Source organism: Fringilla coelebs (assembly GCF_963513975.1).
Source record: "Fringilla coelebs genome assembly, chromosome: 5".
In the NCBI taxonomy this organism is placed as follows: domain Eukaryota; kingdom Metazoa; phylum Chordata; class Aves; order Passeriformes; family Fringillidae; genus Fringilla; species Fringilla coelebs.
The window spans coordinates 62642459-62660927 of record NC_140033.1 but is presented as its reverse complement, the minus strand read 5'-3'; the positions used below and the strand labels follow the sequence as shown (position 1 = coordinate 62660927).

Genomic DNA, 18469 nt, shown 5'->3' with positions numbered 1-18469 from the left:
AGATGGCTGTCTCAGCAAAGAGACAGGTCTTGAAAAGCAAGGACTTGCGCCAGTGGAAGTCTCCTGTTCTCCAAGAGACACGTTTCCTGCCAGAACTGCGAAAGATTCCCCCAACACTTCTGTTCCCGGCATTCGCACACTGAACAGTAGGGATGATGATTATTTAGGAGGTTTGGCTGTTACCAGAGCATTCTGTGGAAGAGCAGTGACATTTCTACTGCTAACTGAGCTTCCCAAGCCTGCCTACAATGCTGGGATATACAAGCCCTGAAACTGATTGAATGCAGGTAATCCTGCTGGGACTGCCACGCTGCCTTGTCTTCTCCAAGTTGAAGTGTATGAAGTGAATTTATTCTGCTCTGTATTTCAGAGTTCACACTTCAATTTAGAGCAACTCCATGGAGTTCAGCGGTGCTGCTCTTGCTTTACAGCAAGGTAATAAAGATCAAAATCAAGCCTTCTATCCTGCTAAGGTATTTCTTCCTCGATCATGTTGGGAAAGGTATATTCCCCTCATCACAAAGGCATGTGTAGCTAGATACCCCGTTGTGTAAAGATTATTTTTCCTGATGTGGCTGGCTCTGACTTTAACTGGGGCATTTGAGCACCCTTACAGACTAAGCATAAACAAAAAAATGCTCTTCAGAGACAAAAACTAATTTTAAAGGATCCATTTAACTTGTATTTGACAGCTAGAAGAATGCTGGTTGCTTGCTTGCTTTTAGATAGTGAGGTTAATGACCCTTCAAAAACAACTCCAAAATATGCTGTGGCGACATTCCATGAATAGTGAGGGCTGGGAGTTCCCTTTTAATTTCTTTTTTGGTAGTCAACAGTAAGGGAATTGATGGTTTCAGTAATTTATCTCCCTCTTCTTGTACATGCATATCCAAGCGCCAAACTTCATATACTAAAGCAAAGCTAGAGCTGTACCCATATTCACCTGTGCCACTGCTGAACTCCCTGTCCTAGCCAGGGATTACTCACACAAATCAATAATATCTTGCTGGTTAAAAAAAAAAAAACCAACATCTGCTTGCATATCCATGTTTATGAACTCAGAATTAGTCTGGAAATAATGCGTAAAAGTTGGAGGTAAAGGAAATGAAGCTATAAATGAAGAGCACGACAAATGAACTACTGAAAAGATACACTGTTCATGTCACTGCTCCTTGTAATATTGAAAGAAAAAAAAGAATGGGTGCACATTTGTTAGAAACGTGTCTATTAAGAGATACATTTACAAGAATCAGTGTTTTACACAACTTTCTAAGGCCAAATTTCAATTTCAGTTTATGTGGTCCTTCACCAGGATAAGACTTTGACCAATCTTCTAAACCATAAGTTTTCGCCTTATTCGGAAACACAGTCAAGATTAAGCATAAAATAAATTCAGGAGCTGAAGAAACAACGAGACCAAAAAATGATGTATCATCTGGGGCTTCAGCTGAGGAAAATCCCAATTTGTTTTTTGCTTCTGCAAACAGATTAACTCGTTGCTAAAGGAATGACCCTAATTACCAGGCCTCCACTTTGATTTTTTTTTTAGATACAGCATGCACAAAAATATTTTTAAGGGGGAGAGAGAGGGAGGGAGGGAATGGGGGGAGGAGAGGAGAGAGAGGGAAAGGGGAGGGGGAAAGAGAGAGAAAGAGAGAGAGAGACAGAGAGCTCAGGAAATGTAAACAACAGCCAGCTAGTAATTGAAAGAAATAATTGTTTCCCATTATCTCTGACAGGCAAAGCCTAGATTTAAAGTGAAATTGCAAAAACACAAATTATGCAAGACGTTGTCTCCATCTAAGCAAAAGAAGTCTGTTTCTCTGAGTGCTGCAGATTCAGAGTTGAGTGCACTCATCTTGGGACAAGCTGCTAGCCAAGTTGGACCACAGGTATTCCCACTAATATTTTAACACCGCTAAAAATGCATTTGATTTTCACACAACTGGTAGCCAAAGCTTTGTCTGAATAGACATTGTCCATGCAATGCAGACATTTAATTTAAAGTATATTAGTCAATTTGAAAACTGCACTGCTCAGTGAGATAAGGGCATGTAGTTTCAACAGAATTAGTTTTCATAAGCAGTTCAAGGAGAGGAAGGCTAGTGGGATACTAGTTTAAATGAAATAAAGGCTGTGAAAATAATTAATTACGCCATGTACTACCAAAATTTCCTAATAAAAACAGAACAGTCAGAACATGTCTCAAGCAAAGTGGCCAGCAGATACTCCAGGGGAGGGATCTGGCCCCAGGACTGTGGCTGCTTGGCCAGTAGGAAAGTGCTCTGGGCACGCTGGGAGCTGAGCAAGAGGACAGGCAGGCATGATCAGGCTTGGCAAGATCAGGTCAAGTGAAACATCGCGTAAACATGATTGCAGAATCACATCACTGACAATCTCCATCAGTGTATCAGCAGGCTGAGCATTCAGAGCTTTGCCACCCTCGTGCAGATCCTCAGCTGAATAAATGGGCATGACCTGCTGAGCTGTGGTCCTGCGGCTCCAGCAGTGCCTGCGCTCCCTGCAGCCACGCGAGTGAGATAATGTCCTTACGTGCAGGGAATACAGCTGGCACCTGCCTCGATCCCAACCAGATCAGCGATGCAGGAGGGGTCTCCACAAGGAAGGAAAAGAGCCATCACCACCATCAGAGGGTCAACTTAGATGGGTTGAAGCCATGGCCTTGTCTCTGCAGCTGGAAGCATTGAGCTCTACGCTTGGGCTGTTTAAAAAAACTCCTGCTCAAGCAGAGACTGAAAGTTCTCCCAAGCTAGTAGTGAACTGTAGTTTTTCCCGTGTCACAGTTTTAAAAGCTTGTACAAATAAAAATAGTAAAACAAGCAGTGGTCTTGGCCCACCATTTAGCACCTGGCTGCTCTTCAGCTCAGTTCCAAGCAGAAACTGCTAGAGCCTAGGGGTCAAGAGAGAGCATGGGGAAAGCTGTGATTGATTGCATGTTTAATTGGGTTATCAGAGATCTTTTGATATCCAGCCCCCCAAAATTCTGCAATACTCCAGAGCTGCTCTCCAGATTCAGTGTGACAGGACTCAGTGCTGTGCTGCTGTCAATAAGTACATACACTTCATGCTTACTTGCTTTGCCTAAAGTACAAATCATAAATAGTTGTATGTGACAAATTCCCCAGTATTGAACCTTCACGGCTGCCAAGCAGCATGCTGCAGAACAGAACAAGGAGGGCTATAATTTTCTTTTCTTCGTTTTGTTATTTGACCTTCAATTTTTCAGTTGTCCTTGGATCGGTCTGGAACTAAATATAGTCTTTTCAGCATTATTTATATGTTTAACCCAAAGCTCCCCACATGTGTCAAGGGACTATCACAACACTCTTCTAAATTGTTTTAACAGCTTATTTTAAATTGAAAAATGTCATTTTTGAAAAACCATTGTCAATTAATTATGATTCCACAAACTCCTACCAGCTCTCTTGTGTTTTGTAACAATTTGCTCACAGCCTACAAGACAAAGCCTCCAACTTGCTCAGAGAAAGCTCTTGAAACTGCCCAGCCCTTGAAAATGCTGACTGATCTTTAAATTAACACAATGATAATGATTTTGGCCACCAGCTATTTACAAATGCAATGCAATTTAAAATTAAAACCCCCATAGATGGATCAGCTGCCTCCTTGGGGATCAACAGTCACAGGGGTTGAAACATCCCTTAGTTTGTGGAGATACAATTCATTATTTAGAGTGGGAACCAAAACCCACCACATTTGAAGGAAGTCATTAGTGTTTGGTTACATACAGTAATTCCTCCTGAACTGAGCAACATGTTTTTCAGTCAAAAGGTCTTTCCCAGGCAAAGAAAAGACAAAACAGTCACTGTAATGATCCTCTGTGAAACCTTGAGAAAGGACATTTTCCGCCTCGGGGAGGTGGTTCTCTGGTGTCTGTATCAGCTACAGAGCTAACCAAAACAACAAAGAGCTGGGTGGGGGGACAGGTACAGGGGCACACATGGACACACACAATTTCTATCACGTAAGAGAAATTTCCCCTATATCATCACATTCTGCAAACAGCATCAATTTTCTTTTATTTACATAACCAGTGTGAGCAACTTCAGAGAAGGATTTATGGCGCAGCTTGGGTTTCTGTGTGGGTTGCTCTTTTACTGTATCAACATTATGTTTAACAACATTTTTCAGCTAGAAAAATGTCCATGTGAAAGTTGAAAGGTGGGAGAATTATGTTCTCAGGTAAGAAAGAAAAACCCCACAAAACTGTCTTATCACTGGTCTATGAAATGCAAGCCAAATTCAGACTATTAATTTAAAGGGCTTGCACTAGTAAATCAGCTTAGAGTTGTTATTTAAGAGTTCAGAATTCCTTGGATAATTAATGAGACAGGCTGTCCATGTAAACTTTACCAAAATGGTTTTACATCTTACAGTCAGCTCTATAACTCGACCCTAAATAGTATCACCCAGAAAACAATCAGACACTGCTACCTAAAATTGTCACAAGAGTTCCTGTTGTTAACCACCTCCTTTAAATCCAGATTTTCAAAAGAACTAAGCACCTAAAATATTTCGCTTCTGTGGGAAAAAAAAAAAAAAAGCTATGTTACAACACAGCTTTCATTTCCTTAAAGCTCTGAGTTCAAGCTCCACAGATACTGCAAGCTTAAATGCTCAGACATAAGCAAATCATCTTGGGAAACGCTTTCAAAAATACAAGTTGTTTTTTTTTTAAAAATTATTCATGTGCACTTGTCAGCCAGGGAAATTTCTACTGAACTTTTTTTGCTGCTCCCTAACTTTACCAGGGCAATTGAGCAAAGTAAACAGAACTCAGTTCTCACACAAGTTTGAGACCCTGTTTTAATGATTCAGCAAACTCAGTTTTGGGGCAAGAAGCCTCTGGTCAAAACCATCTCAGCCACACCACACAAAGAATTGATTTGGTAGAAAAAATTTCTTTTAACTGAATTTTGTTAATATGGAAGAGTGAACTTCAAACCAGGTACAGCCTTTGTTCTCCCAGTAGCATAGCAGAAATGGTATCAATGGTATCAATTACTTGTCTTGCACCCCAGCTGAATAAATCAAAATTGTCTCATGTGCCCAGCCCTGTCCCGATGAGCTCTGCCTCAGAGAAGGATCTGGTGCTGATGAGTGTGAACCCACAGCTGGTGCTGCAGCGACAGATCCTGGAGGGCTGGGGAGAGACTGCAGTTTTTCAAAAACACAGAACAACACATCAACACCAGAATGAAGATATACAAGTCAAAACTGAGGCAGCGCCATAAAATACACTCAGGGTCAATAGCTAACGTCTCTGTTATAAAAATTCTATTGGTTTTACCCAAGGTTATTTCCTTAGCTGCCAGGAGTCATTTGGCTAGAGATGGGATAAGGGGGTTGCTTTGGGCACTGAACATGATCGCTCCAACAATCAGATCAGTTACGTTTGGCTGCTTATTTAGAAGATGTTTGTTCTGAATAACTTTCTATGTGTTTACATACAAGTGTAAATGCATACATACATGGATACTTGCAAGGTGTTTACATGAAAGCTCTCAGGAGCTTTTTGCACGTGAAACCACAATATTTTCCTTCAGTTCTAAACTGTGCTTTATCAAGACGACCAAAAGTAATGTTGCCAAATTTTACTGCCCTCCTGTCCCCCCAGCTTGTTCCAAGTTCTTTCATATCTCAGAGGCTACTCTTTATGGCAAAAAACCAGCCCATTACCCTAGCAATGTTCAAACTTTTATCACCTTTCTCTGCCCCTGCAAGGATAGAAACTAGTCCCCCAGGCTCCAGCCTAGGAACATCTGGCTTGGCCACCCTCCTCCTGTACAGAAGCACGTCTCAGGAGAGGGAGTGGAGCAGAAAGGTTCTGCTGAGATAAGATAGACCTGCAGCTGCACCTCTGCCAAGGCCTGACCTGGGACTATTCCCAAGCTTCTGGAGATCTTGCCATCCACTTTACCTATCATCTCTTCATCCAGACAACGCTCTGCTCTTTCCCTTGTGTGATCTCCTTCCATGGCACTTCGGGGTCTCAACCCCAGCCCCTCTGCAACTTTTGGTCACCCACCTCAGCCTTTGAGCTGTTCACCAAGGCCAAACTAAAGCAGGAAAGCAAGAGGTGCCATCAGCCAAGGGCTTACAATAGGCTGAAGGGGCCAGTTCCTATTGTCTCCCACCAATCTCATGCCTGCAACAAGCTTTGTGCCCAGACACAAAGCTGCTGCAGCACTGGAGAGGATCTCCTCACTGACACAGGGACACAGGCAAGCACACACAGAGCAGAAAACTCTGAATGAGGTTTTTTTTTTTTTTTGTATTCTCATCTCTGAGAATGTTTATGAGGCACTCAGCCTCCCTTAGATTATTTCTGTCCCTCATCCTCCCACAGACAACAGTCCAAATCCATTCAGAGGGAAGATGCAATGGCTGTGACTGCAGAGTTCCTCCAGCATATCCTCTAGCATTGCTAAATTACACACTATTTAACAACCAGGCTTCTCAATTTTATTAATAATCTCATTATTACAGCATTGTAAAAGAAAAAAAAAAGTGGTGGGGGGGGTTGGTGGGTTTTGTTTATTTTTTTATGATGAAGCTGCCACTGTCTGGAGGAAACTTGTGCTTTGCACACACAGAAAGGCACACACGTATTTCATATGGTGCATTGCAAGCTGCATGGAATAGAAAGCAGCTGGAGGAAAATGGCTATAGAGAAATGGTTCTCCTGGGCATCATCTGTTGATTTGTTTTGTTTATAGAAGGAATGAGATTTTTATCTCTGCTCAAAATATAAAATGCTTCCATGGCACTGAGCTCACTGCTTGGCTATGCTCTCACTCAGGAACGTAAATAAAAAGGGGGAGAAGGAGGGAAAAAAAGGTTTTACTGCCCAGAACCCCTAGCAATGTCAAAAATCAAATAGAAAATGTCCACCAGTGACACAGTTAAAGCCTGAAAGAGGAACTAAGTCACCAAGCTACCATGGAAATAAAGGCCTTCTTACCATGCTTGTTAACAGTAAGAGTCTCCTAAAGCTGGGGAGGCAGTTCAGGGATAAACTACCCAAATCCCAGTTCTCAAATCCCAGACTGAGTCCTGGCAGGATGAACATCCTTACAGTGTAAATACACCTTACAGTCCTCATGAGATTCATGGCCTGAGAAGGCACAGGTTCAAACAGTCCTTCCACCATCTTGTGCCCACTGTTAAAATTCCAAGCTCACTTTGCAGCCCTGCTAGGGGAGGTTCCTCACTCCTCTGAGCCTGACACCCAGGATCTGATGGTCTCTTCCAGTTAATACCAGACAACATCTCTGTGTCCTAGGAGAACACCAGATGTCTGCATTTCCACTCAAATTGAGAGCATTTCTATTCATATTAAACAAAAATTACAACTCAGGAAAGAAAATATATTGTGAAACCATTGAATACTTAACTACTGCTAAAATTTTAAACTTTTTAAAATTTTAAAACACAGCTACCAAGAGAGACAACTACCAAGAGACACAACTACACAATCTGTGAGAAATTACCTGAGGTCTAAAACTTTCTAGCAGACAAACAAATTTTAAATTACTATTCTTCTGAAATAGCAAAGGCTCAAGGTTTGTTGCTATATCTAGGAATAGTTCTCATAAAACTGAGGATTCTTTATCTTTGTACCACCAGTTCCTGCCTCTGAAGAGGGGATGCAAGTGAGCAAGCCAGATAACATAGTAGTGGAGGCTGCTGAATGTTATTCCAGAACAAGCCTGTCTCACGAGCTGCAAGAGGGGATCCAAAGCCTTCCTGGAACCACCAAGAGGTGTTTGCTCTTCCTGAAGCTGCTGGCCAGAGCTCTGACCTGAATGGCTACTGAGCAGCTACTGGTCAGCTCAGAGTCCCATACTGAGAACAGCCCCTCACAGCATTCAGAGACATTATTCAGTCCAGTACAAATAGTGTTACACTCACTGAAATCTATCCTAACATAAATATGCAGCTTCTCAGTTTTGCTACTATGAAGCTTGTACTGAGAACTCTGTGGGGAGAGATTGCTTCATCACAAGCCATGAGGAGTATTTCAGAAAATCCTAAAACAGAGATTTGTTAAAGTATTTGGAGAACAAACAGATCATATTGATATTTTAAAGATGGAAGAGGGCAGTTTTTGACCACCATCACTCTCTGTCTGTCATGCTAGCATGCAACCCACTGAAGATCCTTTAGCTGCTCCTTCCTCTCCCAGGATGGCTTTATTTCATGTCTTTCCCACATTTCAAACCACATGCCTCGACGACCTCTTCAATTGTTATAGCTCTACTGAGAGGGTGTTTACATAAAAGCTCTTTGGAGCTTTTTGGATGAGAAACCACAAACATGCATGCACAGATTACATCAGATTTATTGCCACCGAGTAGAGTAAAACAATACTGAGGGTTACAGGTTCAGAACTCTGCCAGCAGTTCTCATCCAAGAGCATTCATTCAGCAGTAGCTTGTGATCATACAATTACCAATTACTCATCTCCTCTAAAGTCCACTGCCTTTTCATCCTTCCCATGCCCCTCAACTCATAAAGAGCATCACAAGGTTTTTAGTGGCTGAAAAGAACTATTCTTTCCAAGGAAGCAGACTTTACTTTGTCCATGTAAGCAAGCAGACAGACACTGCCCCATTTCCTACTCCCAACACACATCTCAGTTCGGCTCCTTTCTTCCAGCCTCAATTTGCCCAAACATACTTGACCTCAATCTGTAACAACCATCTGCAAATTAATTTGGAGTCATATCTTGCTGTTCCCAGTCATTCTTTCCAGTCTTTTCCCAGCCATTGCTGGGAATCCAGCTTCTATTCCTACATTAAAAAACCAGTATTACAAGGTTTGCTCTTTTCTTTGTTTGCTGCTTCCTTGCTCCCCCAGCAATTTCACAGGTTCTGCAAAACCATGAAAGCAGCACCTAGCCAGGAAAGAAACTACCAAAGGAATGGATATGAAGAATCTTCCTCATGCTAGATGATCCTTTCATTAAAATTCTTGTATTCTTATTGACCTGCACATCACTCCAATCATAGATAACACATGCCAAACATGTAAACAAGTAAAGCTTAATAGAAATTGTCACCAATGTAAGCAATGACATATAAAGCAAGGGAAGAAAGAGGCAGACATGGAACATCATTTCCTCAAGCCCCTAGGCTATTCCTGGGAAAGTGAAATAAATGCACATCCAAACTCAAACCAGAAAATTTTTTGAGCTCTTTCAGTTGCTTCACAGCAGTTAGCACATACTGAGCTTATGGTAAACTCTGTTTTCAACAGGGAAAAGAAACAAAAAAGAGAGCTAGGGAGATGAGAGAGAAAAATCCATCTAAAGATTTTGGGTGTGTCAAGAGGAACTGATAAAAAACAATCTCTCAATAATATGTCAATATTTTAAAACATTTTTTGACAGCTCCATTAAATACTATATAAAACTCCCCTACAGAAGAGCAAGGCATGGCAATCAAAGGCATAAATTACCTGTGAGCCAGCAGTGAGGACAAAACAAACATGGTTATGGATGAAATCTAATGCAAAGACAAAAAGGAGTGAAGAAGAATATGGGCAATTTTTTTTTAAATGATGGGAGCAGTGCTAAAGGAGACAAGAAAAGAAGAGAACATAGATCTATATTTCAGCACTCTGAGGAGTTCTAACCAGTCAAAACTACAAACTGTTTTAACTTTTCACTTAAGAGGCAGCACAGGCAGGCTGGCAGTACACTTTGTGTGCTATCTGAAAGTGGAGTGACAAAAATCCACACACCTTGGAGCCCAGGAGGAACAACCAGTCAGTCCCACCAGTGCAGGGCATTCACAGGAACTGCAGTATGCACCCCTGGGGTTCAGGGAAGAGCAGAGCTCGTGGCAGTGTTTGAGAACTTTGCAGCAGACCTGAGGGGCCCCTCTGAGCCTGGCAATCAAATGCACAGACACAGCAAGAGCCAGCCCCAGTGCAATGGATGGAGTGCTGCACTGCCTGCAGAGCCTTCTCTCTGAGGAAGTTGTTCACATTGCCTTCTCCCATCATCTAATTTCAACTCCATTTAAGGCACCACCAGCAGGGTATCAAGTTCCTCATGTTCCTAATACTGTCAGAGGATGGAGGCAGGAGCTCCTAGAAGATAATTTGGAGTACCCAAAATCAGTTTGAGAGGTGCCTGAATATGCCCAAGTTAAACAAAGCTGCCCACCCAAAGGCAAAGACCAGAACAAAAGTTAGAACCAAACTGCAGGTCCAGAAGAGCTGAGTGAAGCTCCAGAGCAGGCTCCCAGACAGAAGTTGCCTGATGGAGAAGTCAGAGTCCTTCCCTCCCTTGCTGCTCTCTCCTGCCTGTGCAGCCCAGCTGACACCAGACCCAGGCCATTCCAAGCCCCACAGGAGGTGGAAGCAGAAATTGGATTGCTGAGGGGCTGAGCCCAGCTCCTGTTTGCTCTTGAGCTATTTGTGTGCATTATCCAGCTTTGCAGCTCTCTCCACTGGACATGGATCTGGAGACCATGGCAGAACACAGATAAATATACCAGTTTTGTGAAAGGAAGCCATGTAGGTCTGCCTTCACACTATTAAGGCTCCAATCTCCACTCACTAAAATCAAACTATGCTTTAATTTGGGATTTAATGGGGAAAGGCTTGAAAAAGTTCAGGGAAAAACAAAAAACACAAGGAGTTAAAAGGCTGGAGATTGAGTTTTTTACACAGAGTTTTTAGGATAATGTGCACCTTCACAAAAGCAAAAAACTCAACAACCACTTGAGGGCCTTCAAATAAACACTGCTAGACATGTAATCTCTAAATTGAAAACAAAGCAAAACGAGCAGAGACAGTTTCTGAGTTTTGCAGTGCAAAACCAAAGCTGCACAGTATGAAAGGCCCAACACTTGTCTGGATAACCACGGGGTTATAACACTTGTCTGGATAACCACGGGGTTATAACACTTGTCTGGATAACCAAGGGGTTATAACACTTGTTTGGAGAACCAAGGGGTTATAACACCCTCTGAGGATACCCCAGAAAACCTAGGGATTTGAAGCTGCAATAGCAACAAGAGAAAACTGTTCTGCCTCTTCCCCCAAAAGTAAGACAACTTTGTTTACCTAAAAGCAGCATAATCAGGGCACTGAGTGAACTTCATTCTGGATTATCAAATCTACACAAATCCACTTTGTTTTCAGAGAAATAAAGTATTTAGTCATATGTGGTATGGCACTTTTCCAAATTATAATTCAGTAATTTATTCTGTTCCTTCTCAAGCTTACCTAGAGATGCTTGATTTAGCTCAAAGACAAGGCCACATATTGCACAGCTGTGGGATCAAATTATGTTTAACACATTAGGGGGAATTACAGATTTTCTTGATGTGAAACTGCATGATGAAGAGAATTCAGAATCTTTTAGGTGTCCTGTCATCAACAGCAGTTTGCTGGTGTTTCCTGTTGAGTTAGATCCTTCTAGCTTTTCTGGGATATTTGAATTAAGGGGAGGGAAGCAGAATGATTTCCACTGATAATGACCATTTTAGTGGGAAAACAAAACAAAACAAAACAAAACAAAACAACACCAGCTGGGGTTAACAGAATATTGAAAACCCCAAAACTTCCCAGCCTTCTGACCTTGCAAACCTGATGCTGGGTTCACCACAAACTGAGAAGCTACAAGGTTGTGATAGGGGAAGCCTCATTAGGGACCAAAAGCTGAGATGCCAGCTCAGAGGTCAGGCTTTGCTGGCCAGGAGGATGTGGGAGACAGAGACAAGCCCAGCAGGGGTACAGGAGCACCAGCCCCTGAGCACTCTGTGCCTGCAGAGCTGTGCCTGCTGCCAGGCTCTGACACCTGAGCACTAGGATGCCTCTCTGAACCCAGCTTGAAGATATAAGAGCAGAGCTGTATGTCCTTCCACAGCCAAGCCTGTTTCCAGCCACGGTGGTCCTAGCAGCCCTGTGCCTGTGGTGGCAGCAGTGGCAGGTGGAAGAGTTAGGATCTACCTCTCCAGAAAAGATGCAAGCTTTGTAGTGCCTGTGCCTGAATCTGTCCAGAAGTACTATCTGGATGTGTTAGGGAAAATAATCTACTTCCCTTATGCCTGCACTCAGACCATAAACCTAGAGCTCTAGCTGCCAAATATCATTTGTAAATAGTGATCTTTTGAGAGGCAAAAGTAAGTCCAAGATCTAGAATAAGGTGGCACTTACTTTAGAAAAAAAAAGAAGTTTCAGCTAACTAAACCCCAAACAGTAAGGTTCTCCAAAACCAGAATGAATTTTTTGCTGGAGAAAGATTACCTCTAAGCTTTCCCTTTAGAGCCCTTTCCAAAACCACAGATTTTGGCAAAGTAATGCCAAACAAGCAACGGTACTGCAGTCACCTGTATGGAAATACTACCTTGTTCTGAGATCAGCTTGTGGTGTGGTTTAGTGCAGGTATGGCCCCCAGTGAAGAACTCTAACACATGTGCCCCATTGCCTAAGTATGTCCCCCATCCAACTGTATGCAAATGACCTAAGGTCACAGGAGGAAAAATATTAAGTTTAGTTTTCATTCTTTTTTATCAGACTACAAATTCTTTGGGTCAGGACTGACTTGTTCTGCACTGGGTGGGTACTACCTTGATCTAGGGATACCCCAGTCTCAGTCTCTGTACTTGTCTCTAGCACAAGTAATCATTAATATTACTTCAATGTAAAAATGACATCTTTCTGAATTACTTAGCTTTTCAGAAACAGACAGGAACGCTGCTAGTTTATGTTTTGCTATGTTTGAAAGCATGCAATTAGACATGGATCTTACAAACATAAACAAACACTCCCATCCAACCTCCATGTTTCTGAAAAACCCCAGGTTTGTTTAGACAAGGGGTTGATAATCCAGTTTGAACACAGGTATCTGAATGCTGTGACAGCTTCTTCATAATGCTCAGCTTATGGTACATTAAACTTTAAAGCAAGATAAACTCCTGCTTTCATTTTATCAAACATCTACCCAGACAGCAAAAAGAAAGACACAAAGCAATGTTTGCAGCTACAGCCAAGCATGGGATATCCAACTCAGCATATGTTTGAAATGAAAATGAACAATATGTTGCATAGATATACTACTGTATTTTTCAATTGAGAATATCACTGGGATTTGTAAATGTTAAACTCATTCTTCCCTTAAGAGTTTGGTTTTATTTCATGCCTAAAAAAACCCCTGAGATTCACAGAGATTAGGCAAATAGAGACAGCAATGCTTGCAATTGAGAAAGAAAGTGCTCTTAAAAGAAACTGCTCTGATAATCCGTTTGGGTGGAAGAAATCACAGGGGAGGACACAGACAAGACATTTTTTAAGAGTGCTAAGTGTTGCGCCACTGGTGTTACTGAACTTTGGTAGTTAGCCATATTATGCCTTTTTGTGGTCAATCAAGTAGCAACCTGCCTATCACAATAATAATGATGTAGCAACAGAAATCCAAGAACCCATGATAAGAAACCTGTAAGAGACTTTTACCTACAGAGAACAAGTAGCAAGAATGGGGAGGGTAGCAGATGACTAAATCCTTCAGGAATGGGGGATAGCAAAGAGGCTTGAGCAGCCTCTTAATTTAACAGATTACCAAAAAACAACTTCCCATTCAAATCCAAACAGACTATGTACCAAAAAGCTCCATAGGTCTTTCTACTCCCAACATCTAATCAACTACCTTGCAAAGCCTCTCCTTAGAGCTGACTTAAGGTCATGTGGAAGACAAGCATTGAGAGGTTATAGTTGCTTCCACTGATTTAAAATTGACACATTACACTACAAGCATCACCTTCATATTGCGCTGAGGACAACGCATGAGAAATCAGAGATGTGTTATTACATGATTTGCTATAAAGAGTTATTATGTTCATTGTACCATAAAAAACAGCCTAAAAATTATCAAATCATCCAAGTTTCTAAGACTTGTATAGTGAAGATACAAATCTTTCTATAGAGAACTTGTTTCTAAGACTTGCAAAGAAAGACTTGTATCTTCCCAATAAGTTAATTTTTATGCAGCTGCAACCTCTGCTCCCCTTCCCAATCAACCCTTTCTTCTCTCCCTCTTTCATATGACCTCACCATACACAAAAATGTGAAGAGATTGGTCTTATCACAGTTTAGCAAGATACCACCTGCCAGCTGAGCTGTGACAAATCCCAGCTGGCCTTACAATGCCCACACTCACAGGGACTGAGGCTGAGCTGATGCACAGCAGCTCAAGGCTGTCATTTAAACCGCTGAGTACCCCCATCCACGAAAACTGCGCTAAGGAAAGAGCTCAATAAGATGAAGGTTGCCATGACCACATTCCTATTCTAGTGTGCATTAGATTTTTTTACTCTCTCCTCTACCTGCAACTGCCTTCTGTTGAGCCTTGCTAAGCCTTTCACAGCCAACAGGGTGGACAAACTGCCTGCTCTTTGTACTCACACAACAGTTGGTACAACGTGACCCCAATCAATCATACACTACTGCCACCACAAAATTTACAACAACAAATATCCATTCCTCCCTTTCCCCAGGACTGCCCTTCTGAATAGACACAATCCTGGAGGAAAAAGCTAAAAAAAGAGTAATTCAGTAGTTATTAAAAAATTAAGATAAGGCTTATGAAGAAAACCTCAGAGGTACCTTAAGAGTTATTACTTTATTATTACTCCTGCCATACACAACACTCATCTTTTCTAACTCTTAGAAGAGTATCAGATAATCAGGTATGCAACATGATTGTAATAAAAACATTTTCTAGAATTAGAGACCTGCATTTCTATTAGCAACCATTTTACACACTTAATGTTTAAATAATTCCTTGAACCCAAGGTTTCAGTCATGAATAAAGGAAAATGTGAGCACGCATTGAGTTTTACTGATTTGTTTAAACACTCAGGTAGTAAAAAAAAATTCAACAAAATAGACTCAAATGAGAAAGTTGACAAGTTTGAACAACTACCACACTTGCAGATGTGCTTCAAGACTTTAACCTTACAGGCTCAGGCACTGCACTTTACTGAGATAAATAGATGTGAACAGCTCAGCCACCAGGCAAACCCACCAACAGCCCATAGCTTATTTCAATGCAAGCTTAATAATTGTCAGCTTCCCATTGGAAGAGTGATCTATAGGCACCTGTATTTAATAAGCTACTTAAAAATAAACTTGAATCTGTAGATCAACAAGATTGGTTAGTTGTAATCTTTTACAAGTATAAAACACTTTCCCCACATAAAACTTCTGCTGCCTTTTTCTCGATGCTTTCACAGAACTCACCTTCAGCCAGGAAAGCAGACACACTGAATGGGGTGGCTCTACTGATAGACAATTTCCCACCTCACTGCTAAGTTGAACTTTCTGAAACTTTTATGGTAGGCCCTCAATTCAGCAGTAACACAGCCATGAGTCTGGTTTAACTCTGCAATTAGAGTTAGCTTTGTTAACGGCAAGACCAAACGCGCACTAAACCACCATGTCTTAACTTCAAGGGGAGGAACAGCCTTTCCTAAACTGAACCAGAAAATGAGGCCCTGAGCAAACACACACCAGACAGTACCAAAGATTTACAAGGAGCAGTTCCGGGTCTTTGGAGATCTCGGCACATCCGGACATGAGCTATGGGGAAGTATCAGGCTACTTCGAATGATTCACAGGTGGCCAGACCTCATCACCTGATCTCCTGCTTTTCTGAACTGTGGATGCGCCTCTGTCCTCCCTCTTTCCCCTTTAAGCTCCCAGAGATGTCACAGGTCCACAGCTAAACAGCATGGTCTCAATGATCTAGAGCTACTTTTCTTTTTCCCAATAAAATTCAGAGGAGGTAGGACTTGGATGTTTGCAATTATTTGGGCAGATTTTGTTCAGAAAGCAGGCTCACCCACCTATTTGATACAGCAACACATTTCAGATATAGGTTTGACTCTTTTTAGTCTCTCTAGACCCCCCCTGAACACAGAAGGAAATTGAACAAAGCCCAACAGGGTGAAAGAATAACAAAATGTATGCAAAGCGATCTGTCATTTACATTGCTACAACAATTGTGCTAAACTCATGGTGCCATCACTATTCTCTTCCTGATTAGCTTTAGATTTTTGGTGGATTTTTTTTTCTGCAACAGTCACTGAAACCTTTACTTGAAAACTCATACAATTGAGAAAAACCCCATTATTTTACTGGAAGGCAGGATTTGAAGATAAATCCAAGTGAAAAGTCAGAAAAACACTCCCAGTTCAGCTAACGTAATTTCTGAAAGAAATTGTCAGGATGGGGGGAGGATTTTTTTTTTTCATTTCAGCACAGCTCACTGCACTGCCTACTGTGCTAACCATTACAGCTGCTGTTATTCTGATTTGTGTCAACTAGTCAGTGTGGAAAGAACAAGAGAGGAAATTCAAGCAGCAGTTTAAGTGTCTGTACACTTAAGCCAAAGAACAAGTGTCCAGCACAGTAGAGAGAAGAGGTCCAACAAGTATTTGGGGTTTTTTTGACCTGGACCAATGTTCCTGCTGCCCAAAGAAATTAATAGGAAACCAAAAAATAAGTTCTTAACTTAAAAGATCTTTTTTGCTAGCAGCTGATAAAGCACTTACAAGACAATATTGCAAGGAGAGAATTATCTAAAAGCGTAGTGAGTTTTGTGAGCATTTATTGCACTCTCTGCTTCCAAACCAACTCCCCCTCCATTTCCCTCCTAGGAAATTACCTTCCAGTTTCCTCTCATGGATAAGATTCTACAGATGCTGGGTTTCAGCAGGGTTTATGTCTGATGTGCAACCCATCTCACTGCTCTCACTTACCAATACAGCAGGACCAGGAAGACTGCCAGCAGAGCCAGGGTGGCTGTGGTGCTGCTCATTTCTAGGGAGGCAAGTGCCAGACGATCTACAGGCTCCATTTTCCTCCACTACAGCTGCAGCTTTGAGTGCTGTGTGCAGGGGAAAGCCTCCACAAGGGCTGATAAAGCCTTCCACAGCTAAAGGAATGACATCTGCAACGAAACAGGAACTGAGAGAGCAAAAACATGTCATCACAAACAGCAAACCTTTCCTCTTCTCATCAACTGCACACTCTGAGGCAGAACTTGAAGGTTCTCTGAATGGCAGAATGCAGCAATTTCCCCCCTCCCACTGTTGTTGACTCTCATGCCAGTAAATATTTACATACCCACCGCTTGAGACATCAGCGTTGCTGAATGGGATTTTAGACCTCAAGTACGGGAATCTGGGAAATGTGTGGGGAAAATAAATGGGGAAGACAGCCTGTTACAGATCATGGAAGAAAAATATAAAGGCACTTCAGAGGTGTCCTGACATACAAACAGTGGAGTTCTCTAAAGTAATTAAAATAGAGCATTTTTGCAATATGAAACTTCATTAGCACTTAATTTCCAAGCTGGTTATACCTTGTAAGAATGGAACAAAGTAAACTTTAAATTATCACAACTAAAAGGAAGAATTAGAGGAAAGCTGGTCTAATGTGACTTCTAGAATGCATTTGAAGAAAGACCAAATGAGCAGAAAACCCCAATTTTTTGGAGTAGTACCAGATCCATAAGTCAGCATCTGCCACACTGGTGAGTCCACACAGGCAGCGCTGTGTGGCTGTATCATCTCAAGCTCATGAGGGCTACAGCAAATTTTCCTGGATCAGTGCACTGTCCCCCTTGGGGGTATCACTAACCAGTCTCTCCAGAGATGCTTTGGCTACCCCTGCAAATAGTTGTATTTCAAGTATCAGGCTTAACAACAATATGGTCAAATCTACTATCTCTGCACTGTGGCACAGTCAGGCTGCCACAGCCCCATGAACAACCTGCACACAGCCATCAAGTTTTGACTGCAGTTCTGGAAATGGTTTGTTCACTGTATATGAATTCTTCAGTTTTCTTCTGTATTTTCCTGCCTGCAAACCTCAAGCCTGTTTTAAGCATCTGATCCAGTCCACTTAGAAAGGTAAACCAGAGAACACGCCTTGGAGCACTTTTACAGGAGAAGTACACCAACCTGTTATACACTAAAGTAAACTAAAATTCTATGAGCAAAAAAATCTTCAGGACAACAACATCAGAAGCAGCAGCTTGCACATAAACACCTCTGCCCATGACGAAATTCCCTGAACTGTCCAGTATTGTTTGTTACTTAAGAAACTATAAATTCTCCTGTATGTGCTTCAGAGCTTCCACCCATCCTAAAAAACCGATTTGAAAGATAAGGAAATCAATGCTATCCAAAAATTTGGTTTCTGAATTATATGGTAACCTTGAGAACCAGAAATTCTGTAAAATCTGTTTCTCCTAACACACCTGATGAAGAGTGGTTTCTTCTCTGACTACCCCAAGACAATAGCTTAGATTTAATGTGCAAGGCTTCTCCAATATCACTGTATTACACTTCCTGCTTTTATCAGAGAAGTTAATAATATAGGTATCAAAAAAGTAAAGTCTTTAACACAA

At 41.7% G+C, this 18469-nt stretch overlaps 1 protein-coding gene across 1 annotated transcript in view; it reads right to left on the bottom strand.

The window, feature by feature from the left end:
• TBXAS1 (thromboxane A synthase 1) overlaps window positions 1-18469 on the bottom strand; it is a gene marked incomplete at its 5' end in the record, with an annotated part of 237949 nt that overhangs the window by 210325 nt on the left and 9155 nt on the right. Inside the window, one exon of the mRNA XM_084206237.1 lies at window positions 16815-17005. Coding sequence (XP_084062363.1) covers window positions 16815-17005 — 191 coding nt within the window. The remainder of the gene's footprint in view (window positions 1-16814; window positions 17006-18469) is intronic.